Consider the following 25,634-nt stretch of genomic DNA (forward strand, 5'->3'; position numbering starts at 1 on the left):
GGAGTCACACACTTACCTCATTCCAGCTTTAGCTTTTTCTTCTGCAACCCTCAAAAACCTCTCCTACACACAGCTGCTGCCCAAATTAATCATCTGAATCCTGGTCCCAGTAATCTGTACCCATGAGACTGAGAATGCTGTTTTTCCACATGCCAGGAGGTTTACAAAGTTTCCATGTGAAACTATCTCCTCAAAGCTTAGGAGACAGGATTGCTTCCGCCTCTAGATTCCACATTGGATCAAACCCCAAGGAGAAAAGAGATGTTGGATAAGAAAGCTCGTGTTATACTGTTACCAGAACAGACAGCCCCAGCCATGACGCAAAGCAGAAGGTACGTGGCCATTAGGAAGATGCTATTCCTGACCTCTGCACTGTGTCTCTTATTCCCTTCAGCCCCCAGCTACCTTTCTTTCCTTCTGTCGTGGTTTCAGCCCAGCCGGTAACAAAGGACCACGCAGCCGCTCGCTCACTCCTCCCGCCCCCCTCCGGTGGGATAGGGGGGAGACGGAGGAGAGGAAAAAAAACAAACCTGGAACCTCGAGGGTTGAGATAAAGGCAGTTTACTGGAACAACACAAAGAAATTGCAACAACAGCAACGGTACTAATGAAAAAGTATACAAAAAGAGCGATGCACAGTGCAACTGCTCACCACCCGGGACCCGACGCTCCGCCACTTCCCCCACCGAAAAGAAGAGCCCACCCCCCGGCCCGCTCCCCCTTTATATACTGAGCATGATGTGACATGGTATGGAATAGCTCCTTGGCCAGTTCAGGTCAGCTGCCCCGGCTATGCCCCCCACCTCCCAGGTTCCTGTAAAAAAAAATTAACTCTATCCCAGCTGAACCCAGGACACCTTCTCATCCTTCCTGCAAGTAATCCTCATCCTTTCTCTGTGTCCTGGAAACTTATCAATAATATCTGTCAAAATATCAGCTAGAACATATAAAAAATGTGAGAAAATTAAGAGGGTGCAATAAAAAAACCTAAACACAGAAAAAAAGAAATTACAAAATACTAATCCCTGACTTATTTTACACCGATGTGTAAGTCATCAATAACTTTTGTATAGACCAAGTTTTGCAGAGTCTAAGCATTGTAAATGTCTCTCTATAGTTGTTTAACTGTTCTCAGGTCCATCAGGTCACTAAGCCTTAAATCAATTTAAAAATATTTACAGTTTTAAACGCTTCAAACTTCAAACAACCCCATTAGGAAAGCCCTTAACCAAAAGTTCAGCTTCTAGCATTTAATGGAGTCTTACTAACTTCCAGTACCCGCCTGACAGAGTCAAGTCAGGTAATACCGGATCCAAGTTTAATTCCTGGTTTTGTTCTCTCTGCTTAGTTTTCCACTATAGTTTTATTTCAAAACTGATTAGATAATCTCCAAAAAAAGAAAATTATCTTTTCAGAAATAAATTTTGCTCTAGATACCACTAGTTATAGACATGCCAGTTAGAACTTTAAGTTGCTCTCCTATCGCTCTTGTTTTACAGATATCTAAGGCTGTGAAAAGATCAGACATCAATTATTAAAATGGCAACTCAATTGAGTCAGATAATTTTTTTCCTATTCAGAAAGATTTTGATTTTATGCTGTAACTAATCATATGCATGCAACAAATTGCCGGCATGATTCCTACAATTTTTAACCACTAGTTGTATTTTTGGATGTAAAGGAGAAAGACTTACATTTTGAAGCTGACTTCTCTTTTCTAGTGGGAATGTCAAGAAATCAGATTTTTTTTTAATGGTCTAAGTTTGCCACTACTTTCTGTGCAGTATTTTACATCAAAGTTGTAATATGTATCTTCAGAATTATTATACAAATTATTCTTCTTTATTTTTCAAAAAGAGCCTTTGCCATCCTTCTCATTTCTTTCCATTTTTTTTGTAGTTGCAATGACTTTTGGTGCTATACTTATCTATCAGCATATCTTAGCTAAATTGTACATCTATTCCTAAATAGAATATTTTTACTCTTTGTCCCAGAATTCATATTTGAACTTCAACATGTTAATCTTTAAAACAAAAAAACCCTGCACATTTATTTCAGATTCATTTTCACTAACAATATCCTTGCACAACCATAAAATAAACATGTTTTGTAAGAGGTGATTTTAAAAGGATCAAGAAAGGAAATGAAAATAGAAAACATTGCAAAGAAACTATGTGGAGAAAAAATTTCAATGAGAGTCCCTTACTTAATTAGGAAACAAGTGAACATTGGGAAACATGGCTGTGATGATTTCTTTTTTTCCCCCACCCAAAATTAATACATATTTTTCTCACCAACTCAAGCTGAGATGCAGAAACTGTAGAAACTGGCATAAAAATGCAATAGTAAGACTCGAATATAGATCAAGTCAGACGCATTTGTCAGTGGAAGAAACTGAAGGCAATGGCGAACTCTGCTGAGATCAATAAAACCACATCCCCCTTTCTTTCTCTTTGACAACAACTGCAAAAATGTTGATATAACAACACACTGCAGATGATTCATGGCTGGAAATTTAGACTTCAAATATATTTTTCAAAGCTACCTTTTTCATTACCTTTCAAACAAAAATTCAAAATGCGTTTCTACAAAGTTACTGGAATTTTGTTTGGAGTTGTAGGACAAAGAAAAGTAGAACTGTAGACTAAAAAATAATCTAAACTTAGTCTTGCAAAGATTGATTTGAGCTCATATCCTATGGATTTCCTGAAAAATGTGAGATCTCAGAGTCTTACAACTTTTCTTCTGAGGGGAAAAGAAATAAATTCACCTTCCATTTTATTTTGCCTGAGGTTTTGCTTAGAATTCTCTTGGAGATGATTGGTGGGTTCTGGGGGTGGTGTTTTTTGGTTGGTTTTAATAAAATTGAAATTATCATAGGCATCTTAGACCACAGACTGCATTTTGATAGATGTCTGGATGGGGGGATTTCTTTTTGGTAGAGATTTTGATTTGTTATGTGAATGCCCACAGATCAAGATAAGGCCAAAAGAGATTTTCCAAAAGAAAAAGTGAAAAGTGGATATAAAACTCCTTCCTTCCTCCTCCCATTCAGAATTTAATGTATCGTGAGGCTATATAGGTTTTCTCCAAATCTGTGAGAAAGCTAGGAGGCTAAAGGGCGTCGTTTATGTACTGTTGGCAAATAATATGAAGTGGAACAAAGATATATCATAGTTTATAAAGAAATGATTGCTGCTTAATATAAAATAGGGTTAATACAGTGATAAATTATGACTTATGTTACTCATAACTGCTAATGAAAACACTTCCAAATTGAAGCTGAATACATCATGTAGAAAATTAAATGTCCTAACAACTATAAATCTTTAAATAAATTCTTTACTAAAAAAGAACAACCATATGCAAACCATGAACATCCAGAAAAGAATATGGTGTAAGACACAAATAATTATAATAAAAAGAACATATTGCAACTGTGAAGTATAACAAGGCAATAAACCAGGAATACAAGAGTGTTTAGTAGCATTACAGCTATGAAGACAGATATTAAAAACTGGCAGTTTAAAAAATAACCTCAATTAAAATCAAGTAAGACATGCATAAAACTAAAACATACTTTAAACAACCCAAAACTAATTTAAGTTTAGGATGGAGTTCACATCTGTGTAAAATACTGAATAACCCTGCAAGACATAATTTAATTTCAGATTCATAAACTTCTGAAGAAAATTTTCTTTTCCCTCTGTAATGCCTTGAGAGATCCAAATATCAGGTACTTTTAAAAGTGTTTCCTGGAAGATGAGAATCCTATAGACATTTCCTAATACTTCCCTATATAATTCCATCAGATGTGTGCAGACAGAAGGTACTTACCAGTGGAGACTAAAAAAAAAAGCAGAAAAGTTTCACTATTTCTATGAGATCTAAAATTCTGTTCAAATTAAGAAGCAGTTACTATTAAATGAACAAATGTGTTTGTAGGATGTCATTTGTTTCTCTCCAAAAAATTCTCTCTTGAAATAGAAAAGAATATTAAAGTTCCCAGCACTGCTGTGAAAAGACATGCAAATCTGCCAGTACTGGCAGGTCACAAAGCAGGACACATTAGACTCCCTGTTATTCAGCTGCAGAGTTGTCTCGAGTTTATTTGGCATTTGTCAATTCCAGGAGTAGCTGCTAGATGTCTGGGAATCTGTTAAATCCCTGCCCAAACAGCAGGACTGGTAAGTCTACTCACGTAATCTAGTTTTATTGTTTTTAACTGTCTACTAAATATGAAGTATTTTTGCTGGAATATCTTACTTGGGATATTAGCATGTTACTGCTTAAATAATATGAAGAAGATCCCTAGAAAAGCAGGGCCTGACTTTTTAAACTCTTCTCTGAAGCAGGTTTAGGATAGTTTTCTAAAGTTGAAAATGTTTTATCATAACAGCAAGAGGGTCTCCTGTTCCTGTACAAAAGCCTGTGACTTTAAATGATTTAAAAACAGAAAGTTACCCATGGTTTTTAGGAATTCAGGAAGAACCCTGAATTAACTCTGTATACTTCATCAAAAGTCATACAGAATAAACTGCTTATGTCATAAGAAATGCAGATATTTGTTAGAAATCAATATAGTTATATAGGCTGAGTAGAAAGTAAATGACAACAGAGGACACAACCCAATACTAAGTGATCACTTACATGATAAAAGGAAAGAAGCCAACTCAGATTTGGGGCATGCTATTTTTCAATAATAAAAGTCAGTCAGGCTATAAATCACACATGTCATGATTTAGAATATTCAAAACACTTAGGTCACTGAGATGGCAACACTATCCATGGAAACCTGTTAACATTAACGCTTACAAAATCAGACCAGAGAGGAGACCTTCTCTACCTGAGTAGAAAATAGTTGTATTTTTTTTCTCATTATCTAGTTCCTGTACGAGCTCACAGAGCTTCCTAAATTTCATTAAAAAAAAAAAAAGTACAGTGGCTTTTATGGTTTCTGCTTCACTTCCATACGTGCCAAATTCAGTTCAGTTCAGATGACAAAGTGGGGCAAACAGAAAGAAAAGAAGGTTTAAAAGAAAAGACAAACATAACACCATTGCATAGGTCTGGTGGGTTGTAGCTGACTCTTTGATGCAAACAGTGCCACAAAATGGACTGCATGGACAGAAGAAAAGCAACATTTACAATGGATCATACTGAAGTGGACCGGTCTACTCATGAGGAACAGGCAGCTCCAATTTTTGCCTGATCTTCCACATCAGCATCTGGACTAAGCAGGGGCAAATCTCTCAGCTTCACCCATGTTTAGATGGCTAGATGTTGGCCTTTCAAGTTCAGTAGTCATACCAACCTGTTATCCAATGCTGCGCCAACAGTGAAAAAAATTTGTTTTTCTTGACTGTTTAGTTCTCATACTTAGGACAGAGAAGATAGACTTGGCTCTATAGTTACTAACATAAGTGTACAGAAATGCTAAAGATACAGTACCCAGCTATGTGGAGCGTAAGCACAGTGCAAGGCTGCTACAGGCACAACAGCTTCTGTAGCATGCTTTGCACTTCACAGTAAGGCTTGCTTTCATCGTAACAGTCAGAGCAGTGAAATTCTCAACTACAAAAAGATCACCCAATTTTTAAAACCACATTGCACTCATCAACAACTTCCCTTGGTCTCCACCACTGTCCCTTCCCTGCCATCGCTGCTTCTCTTTGTTCCTCCATCTCCCTAAGTGGCCATCACCCATTCCCTGAGCAGATGCTTTGTTGGCATCCCACACCTGATATTGCTGCTCTCCTCACCCACGCTCCTCCCATCAGCACTGGCTTTCTTTCCTCCCCATGGAGGCACACTGCCATTTCACGTTGTCCATGCCTCCCTTCCTGTGCTAGATTCCCTCACAAACGAAGTGTATTTCAGGAATGTCCCGATACGCCAGTAAACTAAAATGTGTATGAAGAGGCCACTTCATCTGCGACGTTAGCAACTATCTTCTTTCCTTTGTGTATTTAAAGCAAAGAAAATGCAAAAAAAGCTGCAAAGAACATAATGTCATTCAAATGAAGCAATTCTGACAGACTAGCTTATAACGTCACATACTCACTGTTTTATTTTAAAAGCAGAAGATAAAAATATCTCTTTCTTAAGTAGTAATTTCTTTTTAAAAATGCTCTTTGGGAATCTCTCTCCCATCTATGCCAACCAATCAGCCAACATCGCTGATTTCAGCGTGCCAGCAGCACGTTCAGCACAGCTCATGATCCCACGCTACCCTCCACGTCATCGCAAGGGGACCACAACGCTGATCTGAGGAAGAACTTGAGGCGTGTTATGAGAAAGTTTTTAGATTAATACACACAACTGGAAGCTGTACTGTTTACAGATAGGAAAAAAAAAAAGAAACAGTCTGGGGTTAATGTCAGAAGTGATTTTGTTTTGTTTTGAAAGCATCTATTTTCAGAGTCCCTCTTACAACACTGATAAGGGAACACAAACTATCACTTTGGGGTGAAGAGTCATGCCTCCCCAGTGGTGCTGTTAAGCTCAAGCAGTACTCTCAGTTTACTTCTTAGGGAGGCATGATCTTCTCATCAAAACAACCAGCTGAGACCACCCCTTCTTGGCAAGCTCCACAGGAACAAATGGTTCTGTGGTGGCTACTGTAGCCTGAAAGATCCTGAAAAAAATGAAGCTGGTTCATTTGGCAGAAAGATGGAGCTCCTGGTGCTCCTGTATCCACACCAAGACACATTAAAGTTTCAAGTAATGATGCCCATCTTTTGCTAGAGTACAGAAGTGGTACTTCCCAGCTACTATCACCTGCTGCTCTTTGGAATAGAGCTATTTTATTCTCGCTTTGCCAAAAGCAAAATTGTTACAATGGTAAGAGAGTGCAAGTTTGTGTATTCCCAGGCTCCTGCAGAACCTGCTGCATAAATACAAGAAGATACTGGACAAAAGGAAACCTATGGCAATACAGCCAAGTGTCCCAATCAAATTACTTTCTATTTAGAACAGAAAATGCAACTCTGCCATAGGTGTGGCATAAAGACCCATAGACTCAACAGCATTTTGAGTAATGCCCAAACATAATAGATTTATTTTTATGCTGTTATCTGAAATACACCACTGAAGTAAAGGAAGCAATGGAGAAAGAGATTTTCATTTTCCCCAGACTGCTGAAGAAAACCCCAACACATAACAGAATAAGATTAACTTATACTCATGTAAAAACCCTCATGATTTAAGCGTTAATTGTTTGGTACAGCTGTGGTACTATGCAACATCCATGAGCACAACTCTGAAGGAATCCCTGTAGGGTAAAAGAATGCAGCTGCCTTTCTGAAAACATGATGAATTTGGTTTGATAAAGGATGCCAAAATTCAGGGTGGAGTCTTATTTTGAGCATGGGGGGACAGCAGAACACTGAACTCTCTGCTTTCTCCAAGTCCGGTCCTGCTCTGTTCCACAGGCAATTGGCCACTTCCTATATTTCTCTTAAATTCTTCTTGAGATTCTTGAAGAGTCTCATCAACAACCTTGAGACCTGTTTTTCAGGTGTGGAACATAGTCCTCTCCATGCTGTGGCCGAGAGCAAGGCTAGAAAGGACATAATGGATGAGTAGAGCTACTGTATCCTACTGAGACTGAGAAAAGCACGTTTTGGTTTTTTTTTAATTGAGATTATTTGCCAAATCCTCTGTGCCTCGAAGCACTCAAAGAGAAGTTCAGTTCCCCTGTGAACTGGAAACTAAGTTTGGAAGTGAATGTCCTTGCTTATACTTTTAATCATGGCTCAGGAGTCCAGCAGGATTCTAGCAGCTGTGTGGGGTCAGGATGCAACCTTCCTGAACCCTTCCTGTGACACAGATTACAGTGGGCTAGCAAGAAAAAAACCTTAATTTAATTAGAAAAAGTGCATGTTTTCTTGCATTTTTATGCTCTTTTTTTGTTTTCTAGTAGAAGGGCTGATACTTGCTACCTAAGTTTTTTTTTGTTTGTTTTACTAACCATAGATTAAATTTTTAAAAAAATAAATGTTTTTTTTTGCCAACCAAAATACACTGCATACTCACTTAAGCAATTCCACCAATTAACACATTTATTCTGAGCCTTAATTCTTAAATGTTATGGCAGAACACAGTAAATTACATTTCCTATTTACTGTAGAAGACTAATTTACTTACCCTTAATTTATATCTGTTTTCTTTTGGATACAAATTAGAATTTTATTAGAGTGCAGAAAAAACACAGCTTCAGAAACTGGTTTTAGTCAGTCAGCCAGTTAATCATACTAACTTTTAACAGAAAGAATGCATTTAACAGAATTTATCAAAACAGACTTTTCACATAATATTAACTGGTTTACTAACAAACACCTGCAGTTAATAGATTGAACCGACAGTTTTTAATCACCGTGTCCATAATCTTTTAGTTATGAGATTTGAAGTTTTGCTCTTGTTTTTTAAAGGAATACACTAGAAGTGAAACCTGCTTTTAGGATTGCTGTCTTTTTGTTTTCTGTTAACTTCCTAAAAGTTTCTCAACTTTGAACTAAACAGTTACTGAATTGAAGTAAACTGTAATGAGAAAATAATTTTGCTGCATTTGCAGAATGACAAGAGCTGTCCCAAGTAGATTAGCTGCTTCAAAAAACCTCTGGGTCCAGGTGCTCAGCCAGAGATATCTCCCGGCTTAATGGTTTGGCTTTCTGCAGAAGAAAATAAGACTGCCTGAAAAGATGAAGTGTGTGCACACTGGGCTCTTCAGCACTGTTTTTGAAACTTCCCAAATATTTCACATACAGAAGTGTAAAAGAAGCAGTGGCTAGCCATACCATACTACTACAATTATTTTCTACTTAAAAAAAACAAAAAACAAACCCCCAAACTTTAATATTTAAATTCTATTATATTATATAATTTAAATTATATATTATATTAAATTACATTATAATATTTAATATGTTATGTTAAATTAGTATTTAATATTTTAAATATTTAAAAATAGAGATTACCAAATTGATGCAGGTCTTTCACAGCTTCCTATTTCCATAATTTTATTTGAATAACTATATTTTAAAGTGAAAATACATTTGATCTATTTTAAAAATCATTTTTATACTATACATTTTCATTAAATGCAAATTACAAAGGGAAAAGTAGACAGCAACAATCCAGCTACTCCAAATTTTAGGATCTGGGTCAATTCACAGAAGACTATACACAGACACTGATATCCAAAGGGAAACAGCAAAAATCAAGATGAAATAACAAATATTTTTAACAATATTTAATCTGAAGAAGTTTTCAAATTTTCAACTTTTCTTACAACTGTCACAAATAAAATTTACCATTATAAAACCAGTATTTTTTTAAGCTTTGTCTCCTAATTTCTTAGTTCTTGCATCTGTCAATACTAGTTTAAATAAGATATCAGAGTAGACAACATATTCTGAATTATTTATCAGATAAAAATGATCTAGGACCAACACTTTAGAATTAAAGTATTTATAAATGCAATTTACAACTGTTTCACTGTTCATAAACTTAATCCAGAACTCGAGGATTTATGTAAGTAAAAGAAAACCTAAAGAAAATTCATACTTCTCTATCTGCCAGTGATAGATCCCTAAAAAGCCTGTAATATTTAAAGATTGCCACTTGAGCTTTTTATCAGTACAGCAGATTTTTTGGTTTGCAGCTGTGTCACGACCACTGAGTAGCCTCAGTTCCTCACACTCAGTCATTTCATCTTACACTTTCTTCCCTATCCTCCAGTCCTCCTCCTCTGTCTTGGCAATACCCCCAACCTACAGCAACTCCAAGCTGTGTCAGCACCACCAGGTTTTTTTACCTGGCCATTACCGAAAATAAAACAACAGACCTATCTCAAATTGCCCCTTGGGATCTTCTAATTAGTAACATCTCTCTAACCAGACAGTCTCTCCCACAAACAAAACTCATTGCCCTTTCCCCATTAGTCAGTTCCTTAGACAGATAGTGTTTCTTATACTAACCCCCACCTAAATTAAATTTAATGCCCCACGTAGAGTGCTTTAAAGGCCTTGCTGAAATAGAAATAGGTTTGATCCGCTGCATTTCCTTGCCTACAGATTAAGTTATCTTATCAAAAAAGACATCAGATAACTCTGGTAGCAACCATTTTGGGGAAAACTGTGTTGCATTTTAAATCAAAACATTTGGCCACCAATTATCCTGGCCTGGCCTCTATTTTTGCTTCCTTCCCCTGTCCCCCTCTCCTCTATGGTTCAGGCTGACATTAAAATTTCCCAAAACGAGTGGACACAAGTACCAAACCTTGAGTAACAGATGCTGCTTATAATGAAACACCTTCCACCATACCTACTACAGCAAGTTCATTCATTTTTCTCAGTTAAAGGACAACAAGTACTAATAATTTGATTAGATACCAAGGAAAGCAGTTCACAAAATGGGTGTTCTGGCATTCCAAACTGATCTTAGATACCTATCTAAAACTCTGCTTTGACACCTTCCTGACAGACTTCAAAAAATGGGGGCTTTGGGGGCTTGTTTTATGCTCCTCAACTTCCAGACAACCCAAATAACACAGAGAGAGCGTGCCAGCTCCTGCATGCCTACATCATGTGAGTATAGATGTGAACATAGATGCAGGAAAATTAATCCCAGCAGTGAACATGGTTTTGTTTCCCAAGTAGAAAGGAATTCACAGCTTCTAATGAATGAATGAGAGTAAATAATAATAAAAAATAATCCTCCTGGCCAAAATAAATAATTTTATGAAACAAACAGATGGAATTGTAAGGAGGAAACAAAACTCTCCTTTTAAGTCTTAAAAACAAAATTGCTTCTGTTGTCTTTGATCTGATTTAAGTTGTACTAAATGTCAACGAACATTGGAACAAATATTGCTAAATACTGTACTCAATGGATAAAAAGAAACATGAAAGTTTGGCCTTATTGTACATAACACATCACATAATGATCTCACCAAAGTTACCAGCTGGGGACTTGCAAACCACATTTACCAAATAAGGCAAAATGCTTCGTGCCTGAAATCTTTTCCCAGTTACCTCACCCGGCTTTTGCTCGCTTTTCTACAATAATTGCAGAGGTCATTTTTTTTAAACTCAGATGGAGTAAATCAACAGGCTATCCAATGCAAAGCTAGGTTTGTGTAGTCTCTGGAGAGAACTCAACTTTATTTAAACTGAGTGTGTACAGAAAAGGAAGAACTGAAATATGTGCAATAAAAACAGAAGAGCGAGTAGTATAAATTGAGAAGAGCAAGTGATGTAGATTTGTGTATTGCTGGTTTGATTACAAACACTAATGTTTTATGAGGAATGTTTCTCAAATTTGTTGGGTACCTTCAGGTTTTTGAAGTGCATGTGAAGAGTTGGTCTTTAATGTTATTCTTGTGACGTTCCAAAAACACTTGAACTCTGCACTCTGGGTTTATGCTGTCCTCGTATTTGAAATACAGCTTTGTAACATCAACAGGATATATTTTATCCTCCATATTCTCTTTGATTTCTGTGATCATATTTTTTGCTTAAACTTGATGTAGTTTTGAAGGAAAAATAAAATATTCTCATTCTCTGTATGAAACACAATAGGATAGTCCTACATAGTTCATCATGGTAGTAAAAGTCTTGCAGAGTTACTTATTATTAAAATAAAATGGTGATTGTGATAGTGAAAACTATCATTACTTTCTAACATTTTCTGTTGTTTTGTTTTTGTGGGGTTTTTTTTGTTTGTTTGTTTTTTCCTGCGTGTGTGTAGTGGCGCAGTGGGGTGCATTGCTTGTTTTTACCTCCAGCTGAATTTTATCTGGTGTTTTAGAAAAGAAAGAAAAAAGCCCAGTAAATGCTTTTAAGCACTCTCTCTCATAATTTTCCCATCACCAAAATCCGACAGTAGTACCTAATATAATTTCCTATTATGTATATTGATAACACAACTATCTAATAATCTCTGTGAAAACCTTCATTAATGGCAGATAAATAACTAGCAAGCTCAACTCATCCCATATTTGCAAGAGTTCATAAATGCTCAAGGACTGAGCCCAGTGAACAGAAGTGGAGGTAAGCGATCTGACCATGTTCTCTACTTTACTAACAATGAGTTTCAGAAAGCCCAGATTTCTACTCTATTTCATACTGGTCTCATAATTCCTAGATCACGTTGCTATTTTGTAATTACTAGAAAAACAGTATTAAATGTAATTAATCTCTCACTTCTTTATGTTGATCCCATTTAGTTAAAGGCCAACTGTAGTTGCTTCTGCTGATAAAAATCAATTCAGAGCGAATGTTTGTTTCACAATCTGGGTTACACAGGAGGTCTGAATCTCTCATTTTTGAGCTTGACAGTTGAACTCCATGAGCAGTGCAAGAAAAGACAAGTTTATTTGTGTATTGGTTTTATGTGGCAAGGTTTTGGTAGCGAGGGGGGTTACAGGGGTGGCTCCTGTAAGAAGCTTCTGGAAGCTTCCCCTGTGTTCGAGAGAGAGCGAGCCCACACCAGCCGGCTCTAAGACGGACCCGCCGCTGGCCAAGGCCGAGCCAATCAGTGATAGTGGTAACGCCTCTGTGATAACATTTTTAAGAAGGAAAAAAAAGTTGGGACGGGAAGAAAACAGCCACCGGAGAGAGGAGTGAGAACATGTAAGAGAAACAAGCCTGCGGACACCAAGGTCAGTGCAGAAGGAGGGGGAGGAGATGCTCCAGGCGCCGGAGCGAAGATTCCCCTGCAGCCCGTGGTGAAGACCCTGGTGAGGCAGGCTGTCCCCCTGCAGTCCAGGGAGGTCCACGGGGGAGCAGATCTCCACCTGCAGCCCGGGGAGGACCCCACGCCGGAGCAGGTGGGTTCCCGAAGGAGGCTGTGACCCCGTGGGAAGCCCGCGCTGGAGCAGGCTCCTGGCAGGACCTGCGGATCTGTGGAGAGAGGAGCCCATGGAGCAGGTTTTCTGGCAGGACTTGTGACCCCGTGGGGGACCCACGCTGGAGCAGTCTGTGCCTGAAGGACTGCACACCGTGGAAAGGACCCATGCTGGAGCAGTTCGTGAAGAACTGCAGCCCATGGGAATGGCCCACGTTGGAGAAGTTCGTGGAGAACTGTCTCCCGTGGGTGGGACCCCACGCTGGAGCAGGGGAAGAGTGTGATGAGCCCTCGCCCTGAGGAGGTGAAGCGGCAGAAGATAACGTGTGATGACCGTAAACCCCATCCCTGTCCCCCTTGTGCCGCTGGGGGGGCTTGGTGGAGAAATTTGGGAGTGAAGTTGTGCCCGGGAAGAAGGGAGGGGTGGAGGGAAGGTGTTCTGAGATTTCGTTTTATTTGTCATTTACCTTACTCTGGCTGATTTGTAATAAAAAGTGAGCTAATTTTCCCTAAGCTGAGTCTGTTTTGCCCGTGATGGTAATTAGTGAATGATCTCTCCTGTCCTTATCTCGACCCGCAAGCTTTTTGTTATATTTTTCTCTCCCCTGTCCAGCTGAGGAGGGGGAGTGATAGAACGGCTTTGGTGGGCACCTGGCATCCAGCCAGGGTCAACCCATCACAATTTGACATTTTATAAAACAATGAGCTGGGAGAACTCTCTATATGGTATCAATGTGTCAAGCCAGTACCCTGGACTGCCCAAAACTCACATAGCACTGCATAATAAGTGCATTAGACACTGGAATAAGACTTAGCCGAGACAGGCTCTCTTCTGAACTCATTCAGTACACTCTTGTGTGACCACAGACAAGTCAAAATGATCACTGTTACCACAAATTATATAAGATGGGCAAATGCCCATATTTTATCTGGAAGGGATATGGAAAAGAAATCAGCTGTTATGATATACTGAACAGAGAGGACTCAACCTGTCCTATAGTGTCCTTTATTTAATGTTAAATACTTGCTGATTCAAAAAAACAAAGGAGTCATACTGAGTAATATATTCAAAGGAGACATGAGTGTCTTATACAGTTGTGCAGAGAGCTCTGTGAACTGCTTGTGGATCATCTCTCTGATGTACCAGGATAGTCAATGGTACAGCGTGTTACGCTTTCAGACAGGGCCCTCTGAAGAGAATGACATCCCTTAAACAACAGCAATATGAAATGAAATGGTAACACAAAAAGACCTGAACAATGCAACTAAAACCTATTGAAAACTAAAAATAATTTTGTGCTGGGATTAAATTCCGATTTGTGCAGCACGGTAAATAAACTCCCAGCCCTGCATCTCACAGCAGCATAGGGGTGGGACAAGAGAAGAATGCAGTTGTACACAAAAACATATCAAGTAAGAGGGTAAAGAACATCTACTTCAGAAAAATCTAACCTCAAGTTCACAGTAAAAATTCTTCTCAAACATTTACTCAGTTCCTGTGCGGAAGCAGTCTCATCTGTTTGCTACACATTCACAATAGCACTATAAAAAGCATAAAACTTCAGTCTCTCTTTCCAATAGCTCTGTTCTGAGGTTGGTTGAGCACAAGCGCAACCTCAGCTACAACATCAAAGAGAGATGTTTCATGTACCCGTTTAACCTTACAATTGGAAAATTTCCCAGAAAATTTTATGAGCGCTAATACAAGATGCAAAATGCTTCAGAATTAGCATATTTATGTAGACAGAAGGAACTGTTGCTAACCATACTTCTAATTGACTACCACAGCCTTTATCCATCTCTCCGAGATTGTGATCAAAGCAGTCACTGATAACCACTTAAGACTCCAAGATCAGACGGAAAATAGCTCTTCTAGACTAACAGTTCATTCCAACACCTTTTTCCCCAATATATCTGATTTCCTGGGCTGACTACTGAACCCTGCTATAGACAACCTGTACTGTTCCTCTAACACAGATGTAACACTTAACACCAAAGAACTGGCTTAAATCACCAACTGGAGCACTTCCACCATGGGAAAATCTCTGGGCAATATGAAGATGAATACTATGGCAAACTGAGTATGAATCACTGCATTGCATCAGCCATGTAAAGTGGAGCGGGAAAGAAGAGATGGAGACAGAGTATGCCTAAAGCACACTGACTTCTTTCGGTCTTTATACAATAGCCACTTGAGGGCCATTGCACCCATAGCAGCTGTGTGAACCCTCTTTGTGGTTCTGGGTTAACCCAAGACGCAACATAACATAAATGCAGACATCAGAAGATGAACACAACACCAGATGGTAAGAATGTGCAACAGTAGCAAGAGCTGTACCCTATGCATATAATCAGTCTTTAAACTCCATTTCTAAATCATCTCCTTCTTTGAAGCAAAGAATTATAATTTACTAACACATTAACGAGGATGGCATCAAGTATGTCTGAATACAAAATGCCTGTTTTCAGTCCAGCCTTCAAAATACACTGATAAACTCAAATAAACATGAAATGAAAAAGAACTGTTTCCACAGCTACTTACTTTTGCTGCTCCTATTTGCTCTTTACGAAACTTCTCCAGCGGTGCTATTAGCACATCATTAGCATTCTGGATCTGCAAAGTTAAACATACAGCATATCTTTTTAATACAGAGTATTTGCAGAAATTAGAGTCATTGTAACTCTGTCAGTGTACAAGACTGAAAAATTCATGTCTGTAACATTCTGGTAAGAGCATATGGGAGTCAAATAATTATGTCTTCTTTAAATAAAACATACAACACACATGTTCACTAGTCTATTATGGAAGACTTCCATGAATAACTAAAGCAACTGTAACAAATGACATAGTAAGTTTATCTGCAATATATAGAAGAGTTTTCTGGTATTTTACTCCATTTCTTCCATCTTTCCTAAAACCAGAATTGAAAACAAAAACTTCCAGGAACATGTTTTGGCAGAACAGAGAAGAAAAACATAGTAGCACTGCCTAAAAAAGCCTGTGTTTACAGAATATCAACCTTTGACAGCTGAATCTTTTCACCTATCTCTTTGGATTATATACCTAGTTATACGGAACAGAGGAGAGTAGGCAGAGAACTCTAGACAGAAAAGTGGACAATTTACAAAATACAAAACTAGATTGGATTCCTTCACTTTTCTAGTTTTTAAACTAATTTAAGATGTCCTGGAGCTATTTTTATCACTTTAACCTAAACCAGTGTTCCTAATGAATCAGTTTTCCCCTCATGGCCTCTGTTTATTTAGTGTAAAACCAGTCCTGGGAACCCCTCTCTGAAGACCATTCCCTGCAGACACCACCTGAAGTGGTCCCTAGTCATTTGGGCTGGAAACACACATGCACGCATACAAATGCCAGCCATGCCATTGTGCCACTCAACAAAAAAAGGCGGCATGATTTCACCATGTGCCTTTTAGAGACAGGCAGAATAACCAAATAAAAACTGCCAACACATCAGAAATAAAGCATAATAAAACACATTACAATATTCTATTATACTAACTACAGGCGAAATTTTAGTTTTTCTGCATGAATAGTTTTTTTTCTCCTCACCAGTCTAGCTTTACCATACTCATCACATTCCGCATTTGGGCTTTGGCAGGTTTGGAGGTCTGGGCAAAGCTAACATATACCTAAGCCAAATGAGAATGAATACAGCTCTTGTGACTCTTCCATAACAATAATTGATAAGTTACATTGTCAGTTGAGCAGGAAAACTTCCCAAAAGGCTGTAATAATAAACATATAGAATAAACCCATTGAAACACAAACACATTTTCTTTCCTCCCAAACCTAACATTACAATTCCAAAGACCACAGAATCGCCACATCTCTCAGTAGGGCAAAGTTTCAGGAAAAATTGAGACTCTCTTTGACATTCTAATGTAATAAAGTCCAAGACAGCAAAGGCAACACTTGGCATGCTCAATCATGCAGTGATCAAAATGTGTTACATTTAAAAATAAAAATCAGGCAGAGATGATGAGGAGGAGCTTTTTCACTGCATTCACTGAGCTTTCACTGCATTCAACATCCTCCATCAGTTCGACTGGAACAGATTACAAAGCTATGTTTTTCTCCAGGTTGACATTCCCCCCCAAATATATAGATTCTTAGGCAACATCTAGCAATCTAACTAAGACTCAACACTTTCTACAAGGCAAAATGCATGCACTTAACAAAAGATAATCTCTATCCCAAGGATCACCAAGGAAGGCAGATTAAAATCAACAGGGGTGCAAAACTGTGAAATGACTTGCCCACAGTCAGGCAGAATTGCAGTGCGTACACCTGGAAGCAGTAGGTGGAAGTTTTCATAGCTCCCAGAGCATGTACACGGCTTTTGGCACATACAGAATCACAAAGGCTTGCTGGACTCACTGGTACAGAAGTGTGGATGCATCTTTTCTTTCATGTACAAAAGCAAGTTCTATCTCTGCCTTTTAGATTCATTGCTATATACAGCATCAATATACTAAATACCTCACAGTTCAATTAAAAGAGACTTTCTTATTATTGAAGTAGTTACTACTGATACCAGCAGTTGTTGCTAGTCCTGTTACTAGCTGTTGCCAGTGAAACTAACTCCATGTGGAGCTAAATATGGCTTTTACCTTCACTCAACGCTATCATGTTTTTAGGCAGCCTCCACGCCACACCAGGAGACCTCACTTCATATATTGCCCTTGACAGCCTTAAAGTGACTGAAACTCAACTAGCTACCCATCTCACTCCGTTGCTGCAAAGCAAACGAAATATCTTGGAAAAAAAGAACCCTGCTTCAAACACTGTATACGAACATATTCATAGGAAGCATATGGCACTGAGAGGAGTCATATGGGAAGTAAGTGGCTTTGCTGGGCTGAAGCACAATGTTATTCACTCCCACAGTTACATATGCAACTAGGAATGGACAGTGCGTATCTGAAGGCTAATTAAAAGATGTCACGTACTTCATCTAGACAGGGTCTGTGCCTCTGAATAGATCTGCTGAGCCACAACAACAGAACATGCTGCAAGCTCATCCCTGGACTGAAATCTTCTACTGACAAGAAGATCTACTGATGTGGCAATTCACCTCCCAGCAAAATTAGGAGCTAGGCGAGTAATTGGTATTGGCTTTGGGGAGGGAGAACACGCCAGCAAAGTACCAGAGGGAATCCCGGCAGACACATTTCAACAGCCAGTATTAAAAGACACAGAATGCTCTGCTGTGAAAAGACTCCTGTCGATTTCCACCAGGTTGTGCCTAGCTTTTGGAAACTGAAAATTATAGAGAAATAAGAATTTTTGCCTCACATATGCATTTATTCCTTTCCTTTCATTCCTGCTTCCTATCACCGCAATTGCAGCGTCCTTGTTAATGGTTACAAATTGGCATACAGCTCCCCCCTTCCCCCCAAAGTAGGAATCTAATCCTCCCACAACCATTTCTGTAGAAATCTGATTGCTTTAGATAATCTGAAATTTTCACTGTGTGGTCCTAATAGAGTACATTTCTTCCTGCCAAGATGATAATCCCTCTCCTGCTCAGTTATTGTGCTAGGTTGAAATCATAGACACTTGGAACAGGCAAACAATATCAAAAAGACTGTAACAGTTTCTGTAAATAGCAACTTCAGAAATCCATGTTGTGTTTAAAATACAGATCTTATCCTTAAAATCTTATTCAGATTAGTCACACCTTTACAGAAGTTATACTTCTTTTGATCCAATAGTTACTGAATGCTACACAGTTCCAGCTCCCAGCATGGCTAATATGTGGCAGTCAATCAAATAATGTGATTATTCCTCTTGTTTGGCAAAAGCACTGGTCTTCCTCCACAAAGAGAATGAAGGAAAAAAAAAAAAAAGGAATCACGCAGTTTTAACTTAGTGTCAAGCTCATCAGTCTTTTTTTAATTAAAATGCTAGACAAGTATTAGGCAGACATAATAGGAAAATATTACTTTGACAATTGAGAGACCTATATTAGATCTAGTAAAAAAGAAACACATTTTTCTTAAGAACTTAATCAACTTTTTAACTTTGGTATGTATAACTCTCTCTATTTAGCATTACTGACAAAAATACCATTAAAATAAGTACCACCAAAATCACACTGAATTTGTAAAAAATACTTTAAAAAGAAACATTTAAAAATTGAAAATACTTTTTCTAAGTCAGCTTTGACAAGTTATGAGGTCATTCTCTGTTTGCATAACTGCAACAATTCAGTAAGCTGTGACAGCCTTTGAGCCAACATGGTAAAGCACCTTAAGTTGTCTTTTCTGATTCATGATCTTCTACCTTTCCAACCCACCCTCCTTCCTTCCAGAAGTTAGTTGTGAAATTAAATCAATGTACCAATAAAGAGATTAAACTGTGGGTTTGGCATCCCACAGAGAAACTCCACATCTATACTTGGGAGACATTTTTGACTAGCAATTTTTAAACTTTTCTTTTTTACTGAAAGTTTCATTCATCAGTAGAATGAAGAAAAAAATTCAACATCAACTAACATAACCTTATGAGATATGTAATTATTACACTATGTTAGAAAGGGAAGAATAAAATTTTTGCAAACATATCTGAACATTTCCATTTTTAGATTTTCTTAAATTTAAGTCAATGTTAATTTTTTGAATCAGTTCTCTAATTAGTTATCTAACCCTGAATTTGGGATAGTGTATGATATGCAGACTCTACATGCATCATTCTTCTTCAACTTATTTTACTTAGGTAAGACCAGGGGATATAAACAGAAATTTAACTAAAATATTGATGCAGCTGCTTATTCATTATTAAATACTAACAATATAGACACATAAATTTTAAGCCATGAAGCACTTTAAAAGCTTTGAGCTTCACCTGGCAATCTACAATGTTGAATTGCAGTAACAAGAACAGTTAACACCTTTTGAGCTTTATATTTTTATTTGTAGGGCTAAGGACTAGGTAAGTCACAGAGAGAATTAAGTTAACAGGATTCCCAATTGCCAGAAGATGACAGCAACAATATCAAGTGAGACACTTTTGCAGTGACAGAATTAGGAATATAATCAAGCTTATCTGCATTTTAGTAAAATGCTTTAACTATGAAAAACTTTTGTTTTATATATTGTATCTAAGAAAGACATTTTTTGTTCCATATCTGTTGCGAGTACTTTTCCCTGCAACATGGAATTATCACACCTGCATATGGTAAATAAAACTCATTTCCCTGAAATACTGAATGACTCACAAATTCTGAATGCTGACAAACACTAATTTGCTTCATGTTGGTATAAGATTTCTAGAAAATACCAATTAAATTCATTCAAAGAAGGTAACAAATCTCATAGCTAATATATTCACAGTAATGCATTTCTAATGTAGAAACATATTGGTCTGCTAGACAAAAAGAAATAATTTAATTTTAAATCCTTCACCTAACATCTGATCTGTCAGAAAAAACACAGTCTGTGGCCTGTATCAACAGGTCCTAATCAATACAACTTGAAATACAACAGCAGAGACCAAATACATTCAACCAGACATTTATGTAACGTAGTTATGTATTAGGTTTACATGCTACAAAGAATATAAACATGTAATGATAAAACATTAGTCATGGATTTAAGTCCTCAGTTTCTATTTTAAAAGTTAAAAAGTGTAAAAATTACATAAAGTTAATAATGTGAATTTTAGTGCCTGTAACTACTTGACCTTAGTAGGACAAATATTTTTACAGCTTTGTAGAGAAAGCTCTACACAGACAAATCACACATTTAGAAAAAAAAAAAAATTAATATACTTGAAGTTTATCTTAATCCCTCTCACATATACAAAAAAAGATGACATCAACCAATATACAAGCCTGTGTTAATTTTCTGAAAATATCTCTACCAGTGCCAGTTATTTCAAGCAGTGTTGAAATTCAGATATGTTAAAGCAGGTTCAGAAGATTACAAAGTTTTAACTACGGACTAGTAAAAACATAGGTTGGACACTTCCATGTACAAAGTGTGATGCAATATTCAGCTTCTTAGCAAAAACCTAGTGTTGTATCAAGTGGTCTTAATACATTGTCACAAGGGGATGCTTATAAATCACATGCCAATCAAGATTGGGAGTAGTAATATATGGCTGAATAAATTATTTTTCTCTAAGTTCTTTTCAAGTGAATGTTATTTTTTAATTTTCTATATTGCATAGCTTATGTTTAAAAATAAATTATTATAGTGTCATACTTGCAATGACTGTTTCTTGAAATAGTCAAAAATATGACACAGGAGAATATGCACAAAGGCTGCCTTCAGCACAGAAAGGCCAGTCTCCTTACAAAGTCCTCATGAAACATTAGAGGAAGAAGCACTCCTCTGAAGAATAATATAGAGGAGGAACTGAACTTCAGATTTTAGGTCTCTTCAAGGAGTTTCTCTTTCCTACTGATTACAGAGCAAGCAGAAGAAAAATCAGCTACCCTTGGATAAAGTCGGTCTTCGTGAATATTCCTGCTTCAGATTCTACCATCAACTTCTTAAACCTAAACATTTTTATTCCAAAAAGTACACATTGATACGAGGTGTATATAAACACAGAAAAAAAATGGTATGTACACATAATACTTTAAACTTAACATTGCAATCATAATTTCAGGTTTTGTGTATCTTCACTTTGCAATTAATTGGTAGGGGTCTTGGTAAATAAAGGCTTTCTGATACATTTTTCCCTCAGAACATCTAATTATGGATGAGTGGATAAAGTAGATTTGAAAGCTTTATCTTTCCAAGTATTTACGATCAGATTCTGTCCTGTTTTTTTTTCATGTTCAGAAGTGTTTACTATTCTGGAAATACTGATTTTCAGAGAGATTAAGTAAGATAGGGGTTTCATTGGAAGCATCCATATTTCAGAGATAAATGTCCTACAGAAAGAATGGTCTGTCTTTTTATCTCTGTGTCCTCTAATGATGCCATAGTACTTTAATGTTTGGATATCAACTCCTGTCCTGCTCCCATCAATGCCTCTTTCTATTTCCAGGCTATGAAAAATTGACAAAGTTAGAGACAAGTACAGATGCTGTATCCAATTCTGTATGAACCAGGGGATCCTGAACTTCCCCTTCATCTGGTAAGTGATATTCTTTAAGGTTCATCTGAAAAGAAACTGGTGGCATACCCAGTTTTTTGAGTGATGCTGAGACAGAGCCAAGTGCTACTAGAGAGCACACAAGCTCATTTATGGAGAACTACATCTGATCTCAAAAAGTAGATTGTTGGTGAGACTGTAAGGTCTGAGACAGTTTAGGATACTTTTGATGGAATTTTGACAATCCCATATCCTGACCAAAACCAGATTCTCCTGCAAAGCTCAAATCTTTCTAGCACAGAAAAACTTAAGGTGGGGACTGCAGGAGAGAGTGATCCTAACACCATCAGAGCTCTCCACTTCCATAGTCAGTTTTGCCTTAACTCCACCCATGCAGGACTCCTTTGATGGAGGCACTGGCTCGCCACTCCTGCGTTCAGCCAGCCTTCATTCCTCCCCTCAGCCCATGCAGCTTTCCTCCTTCAGAACACTGTGAATTCCATGCAAGCAGGAGACCTCCAACTCTACAGTTTACTTGCCAGATATATTCAAATCCCACAACAATTAGCCAAGCATTAAATCTGACCTGCTGCCCTTCCTGTGACTCGATGCTTAACCGTGGTGACACTGCAGGAATTTAAAAGGAAAGAGACAAAACCGAAAATTCCAAGAGGTGTGTGCTGTTGAACCAGAGACTGAAGGAGAAGGGAAAATCAAGATTTAAAAGCTATTTTTTAAATCAGAGGTTCAGTTCTGCTAAATGCTTCAGTTCAAGCAAACTATTGCAGAAATTTTTATTATTGTGCATATTGCAAGACAACACATCTTACACACACATCAGGGTAATGATACTGCTCTTTAATATAAAAAGACCCTGAACATTTTCATAGTTTTTTCACTTTTTTTTGAGAAGACTAGTAGATATCTACAGTCTCTGCACATGATACAGCCACATAAGCTACCTTTCCCGATCATTGGGGAGAAATAAGCACACGATTCCTGTGATCCATTCGGACACCTTTCAGACAAGATGCATCACATCATGAAATGGCCAGGTTCTCCGCAGTCAAACTCAAGTTTGCTATTCTGCTTTGAGAGACTAGTACTAACAGAAAGAAATTACATTCCCGAATTGAGAAGGAAAAGAAACATTTCATCATTCTTGAAAGCATGATGAGCACCAGGACTGTACTTGTACCATTTTGTGTGCTAATGGAACAAAGAAAAGCCAAGGACCTTGCTGAAGGAAGCCAATTCAAGGATTACTTCCAGGACTCCACTTGGGGAAAAAGAAATAAAAATAAAGAAAATAAATATATAAAATCAAAGAAGAAACAGTCCCACTCATGCTAAGAAGATTGCTAAGCACAGTATAAAACCAAGCAAACCTTGCAGAGAGTACTGTGACTATCTTTGTGTTCACTAACCAGATGCAACCTTGTCTCATAAGCTGGGGAGAATATCAAATACCAGGAGGTCCACTCAGGCTCTCTCTCCTATTTGGTAGTTTCCTTTGTTCCTCCCAAGTATCAGGCAAGGAAGAAAATATTACAATTTGCATTCAATACATTTTGTGAGCTTGTTGGCAGGAATGAGTGAGTACACATCATTTTAGAAATACTCCATCATACTATCTTCTTTTTTTACCATTTTTAAACTATCCACTATCCTATTAAGCACAGCATGTAATTAAAAAGAACTAAGTTTAAAATACTTTCATGACATCAGTACATAAATCATTAATAAAGTGTTTATATAAATCACATTTCATTCATTTTACATCCAACAGTCTTGAAGTTGAGGCATATGCTTTCTGAGCTGTTCCCACATGCTCCTAAACGAGGTGAAGATGACTTCTGTTATCTCAGATGAGGTTACAACATAGCAAGTACCTATCAAATACAGCCCAACCACTCTCAAGCATCTTGCCTTTTTTGTGGTATCTTCAACTCTATGGCAAAGTACAACCTTTAGGGCACTTTAGCACTCAAAGATCTCAAAGTCCAGTACAAACTTTCATAAAAACAGTAACTTTATTCTCTTGGAAGAAAAAGAGGCACCAATATCCTCTGTGTGTGCAACTACTGTGCAGCAGAAGCTCCTTTCTTCCTCCCAGAAGACAAGCCTTGTGAATGACCCTGAAAGCCTGGATCTTTGAGACCACTCTGTACTCTGTACTAACACTGGTTAACTTTCTTTGGAGCCAAGTAACAACAAAGGAATATGAACTCTAAGGACTGGCATTAAGAGAATAGAGAAAGAAAAAAAGTATTTTTGAGTTCAAATAACAGCTCCCCCACAAAATCTGGGAACTTGAAGTGTCCCCTAACGAATCGGCCCATTCACTGCCAACAGCAAGATCTGACAGAGGACATTACCATCTCAGTGATGATACCACTACAAAGAGTCTCAAGAACTTACCAGGCAATTAACTCAGTCACTCAACATTAGATATCTACAGTCTCTGCACATGATACAGCCACATAAGCTACCTTTCCCGATCATTGGGGAGAAATAAGCACACGATTCCTGTGATCCATTCGGACACCTTTCAGACAAGATGCATCACATCATGAAATGGCCAGGTTCTCCGCAGTCAAACTCAAGTTTGCTATTCTGCTTCCATGAAGATAGTTCTGAGTAGATGTATAAAGCCTAAATACAATATTATTTAGATGTTTCCAAAGAAAGCAAATGAATGTCTGGGCCACAGGGCCTGAAGTCTGCTCTCACTCAGGGATATTGCAAACCCATTTAACATTTTACGGGATAACCCAAAACTTCTCACTCAGCAGAAGGCAGCTAGATTCAACAGAGACAGCATAAACATTATAGACATTACAAGAGTCACAAAAGGTTACTGTTAAGCTAACTTCACAGTCCAAAATTACACTCACAAAGGTATATGGCACTCCTAATACGTAACCAAACACCTGAACTACAAATGCAGTTATACTCCCAAAATCATGAAGAATTACCAAAGTACTGCAACCAATGAAATAGTGTAACAAATTACTTGCTTCAGAATTTAAAAGAAAAAAATCATCAAATACATTTTAACTCTAAAGTGGCTAAATAGGGAACACATAAGGTAAATTTTATTATATTAGGTAATGCAGAATATGGCTTATTCTTATGCACAAAATAAAATAATATTTTTATACCTTTTGATTTCCTTTTATTTAATTAATTTATAGCATAGTTATTACAGTTATCACCAACCAATATACCTGTGGAGTGCTGAAACAGGTACATTCAAAACTGCTTGTCTGATCTAGGCTGTTTTGCCTGCTAAAATCCAAACTTGCCATTGCATATCACTTGTCTTGAAGATGGGACTTCATTCAGTCTCAGAAATAAGCATTCTGCCTTACGTCATGGAGTCCCATGGCAGCATGCTGCCTCTACTACTCATGCTTTCTGTCGTTAATGGGTATTAAGACACCAGATTCACCAGTTGACTCTGGAACATGGCAGCTAACTGGTGCCTGACAGAGACAGGGCTCATCCAGGGAGCTCACTGAAGCTGAGTGTGGAAAGTAACAGAAAAGAGATCTTCAGAAATCAGAGGCTCCCACCATCTGACCCTATTCACTTAACGCTGCTCCAGAAACATCTGAACATCATTGTGTTACCTAATGGCAAGGTCTTATAGAAGCACAGGACAAGTTCCCAACAGAACAAATATTTAACAGAACTATACAGGAAGTAAC

At 37.8% G+C, this 25,634-nt stretch overlaps 1 protein-coding gene across 1 annotated transcript in view; it reads right to left on the reverse strand.

The window, feature by feature from the left end:
• Nucleotides 1-25,634, reverse strand: part of ARHGAP42 (Rho GTPase activating protein 42) — a 182,432-nt gene that overhangs the window by 58,289 nt on the left and 98,509 nt on the right. Inside the window, exon 4 of the mRNA XM_010578259.1 lies at nucleotides 15,391-15,462. Coding sequence (XP_010576561.1) covers nucleotides 15,391-15,462 — 72 coding nt within the window. The remainder of the gene's footprint in view (nucleotides 1-15,390; nucleotides 15,463-25,634) is intronic.

This window comes from Haliaeetus leucocephalus, unplaced genomic scaffold (assembly GCF_000737465.1).
Source record: "Haliaeetus leucocephalus isolate CR32 unplaced genomic scaffold, Haliaeetus_leucocephalus-4.0 Scaffold616, whole genome shotgun sequence".
Lineage (NCBI taxonomy): Eukaryota > Metazoa > Chordata > Aves > Accipitriformes > Accipitridae > Haliaeetus > Haliaeetus leucocephalus.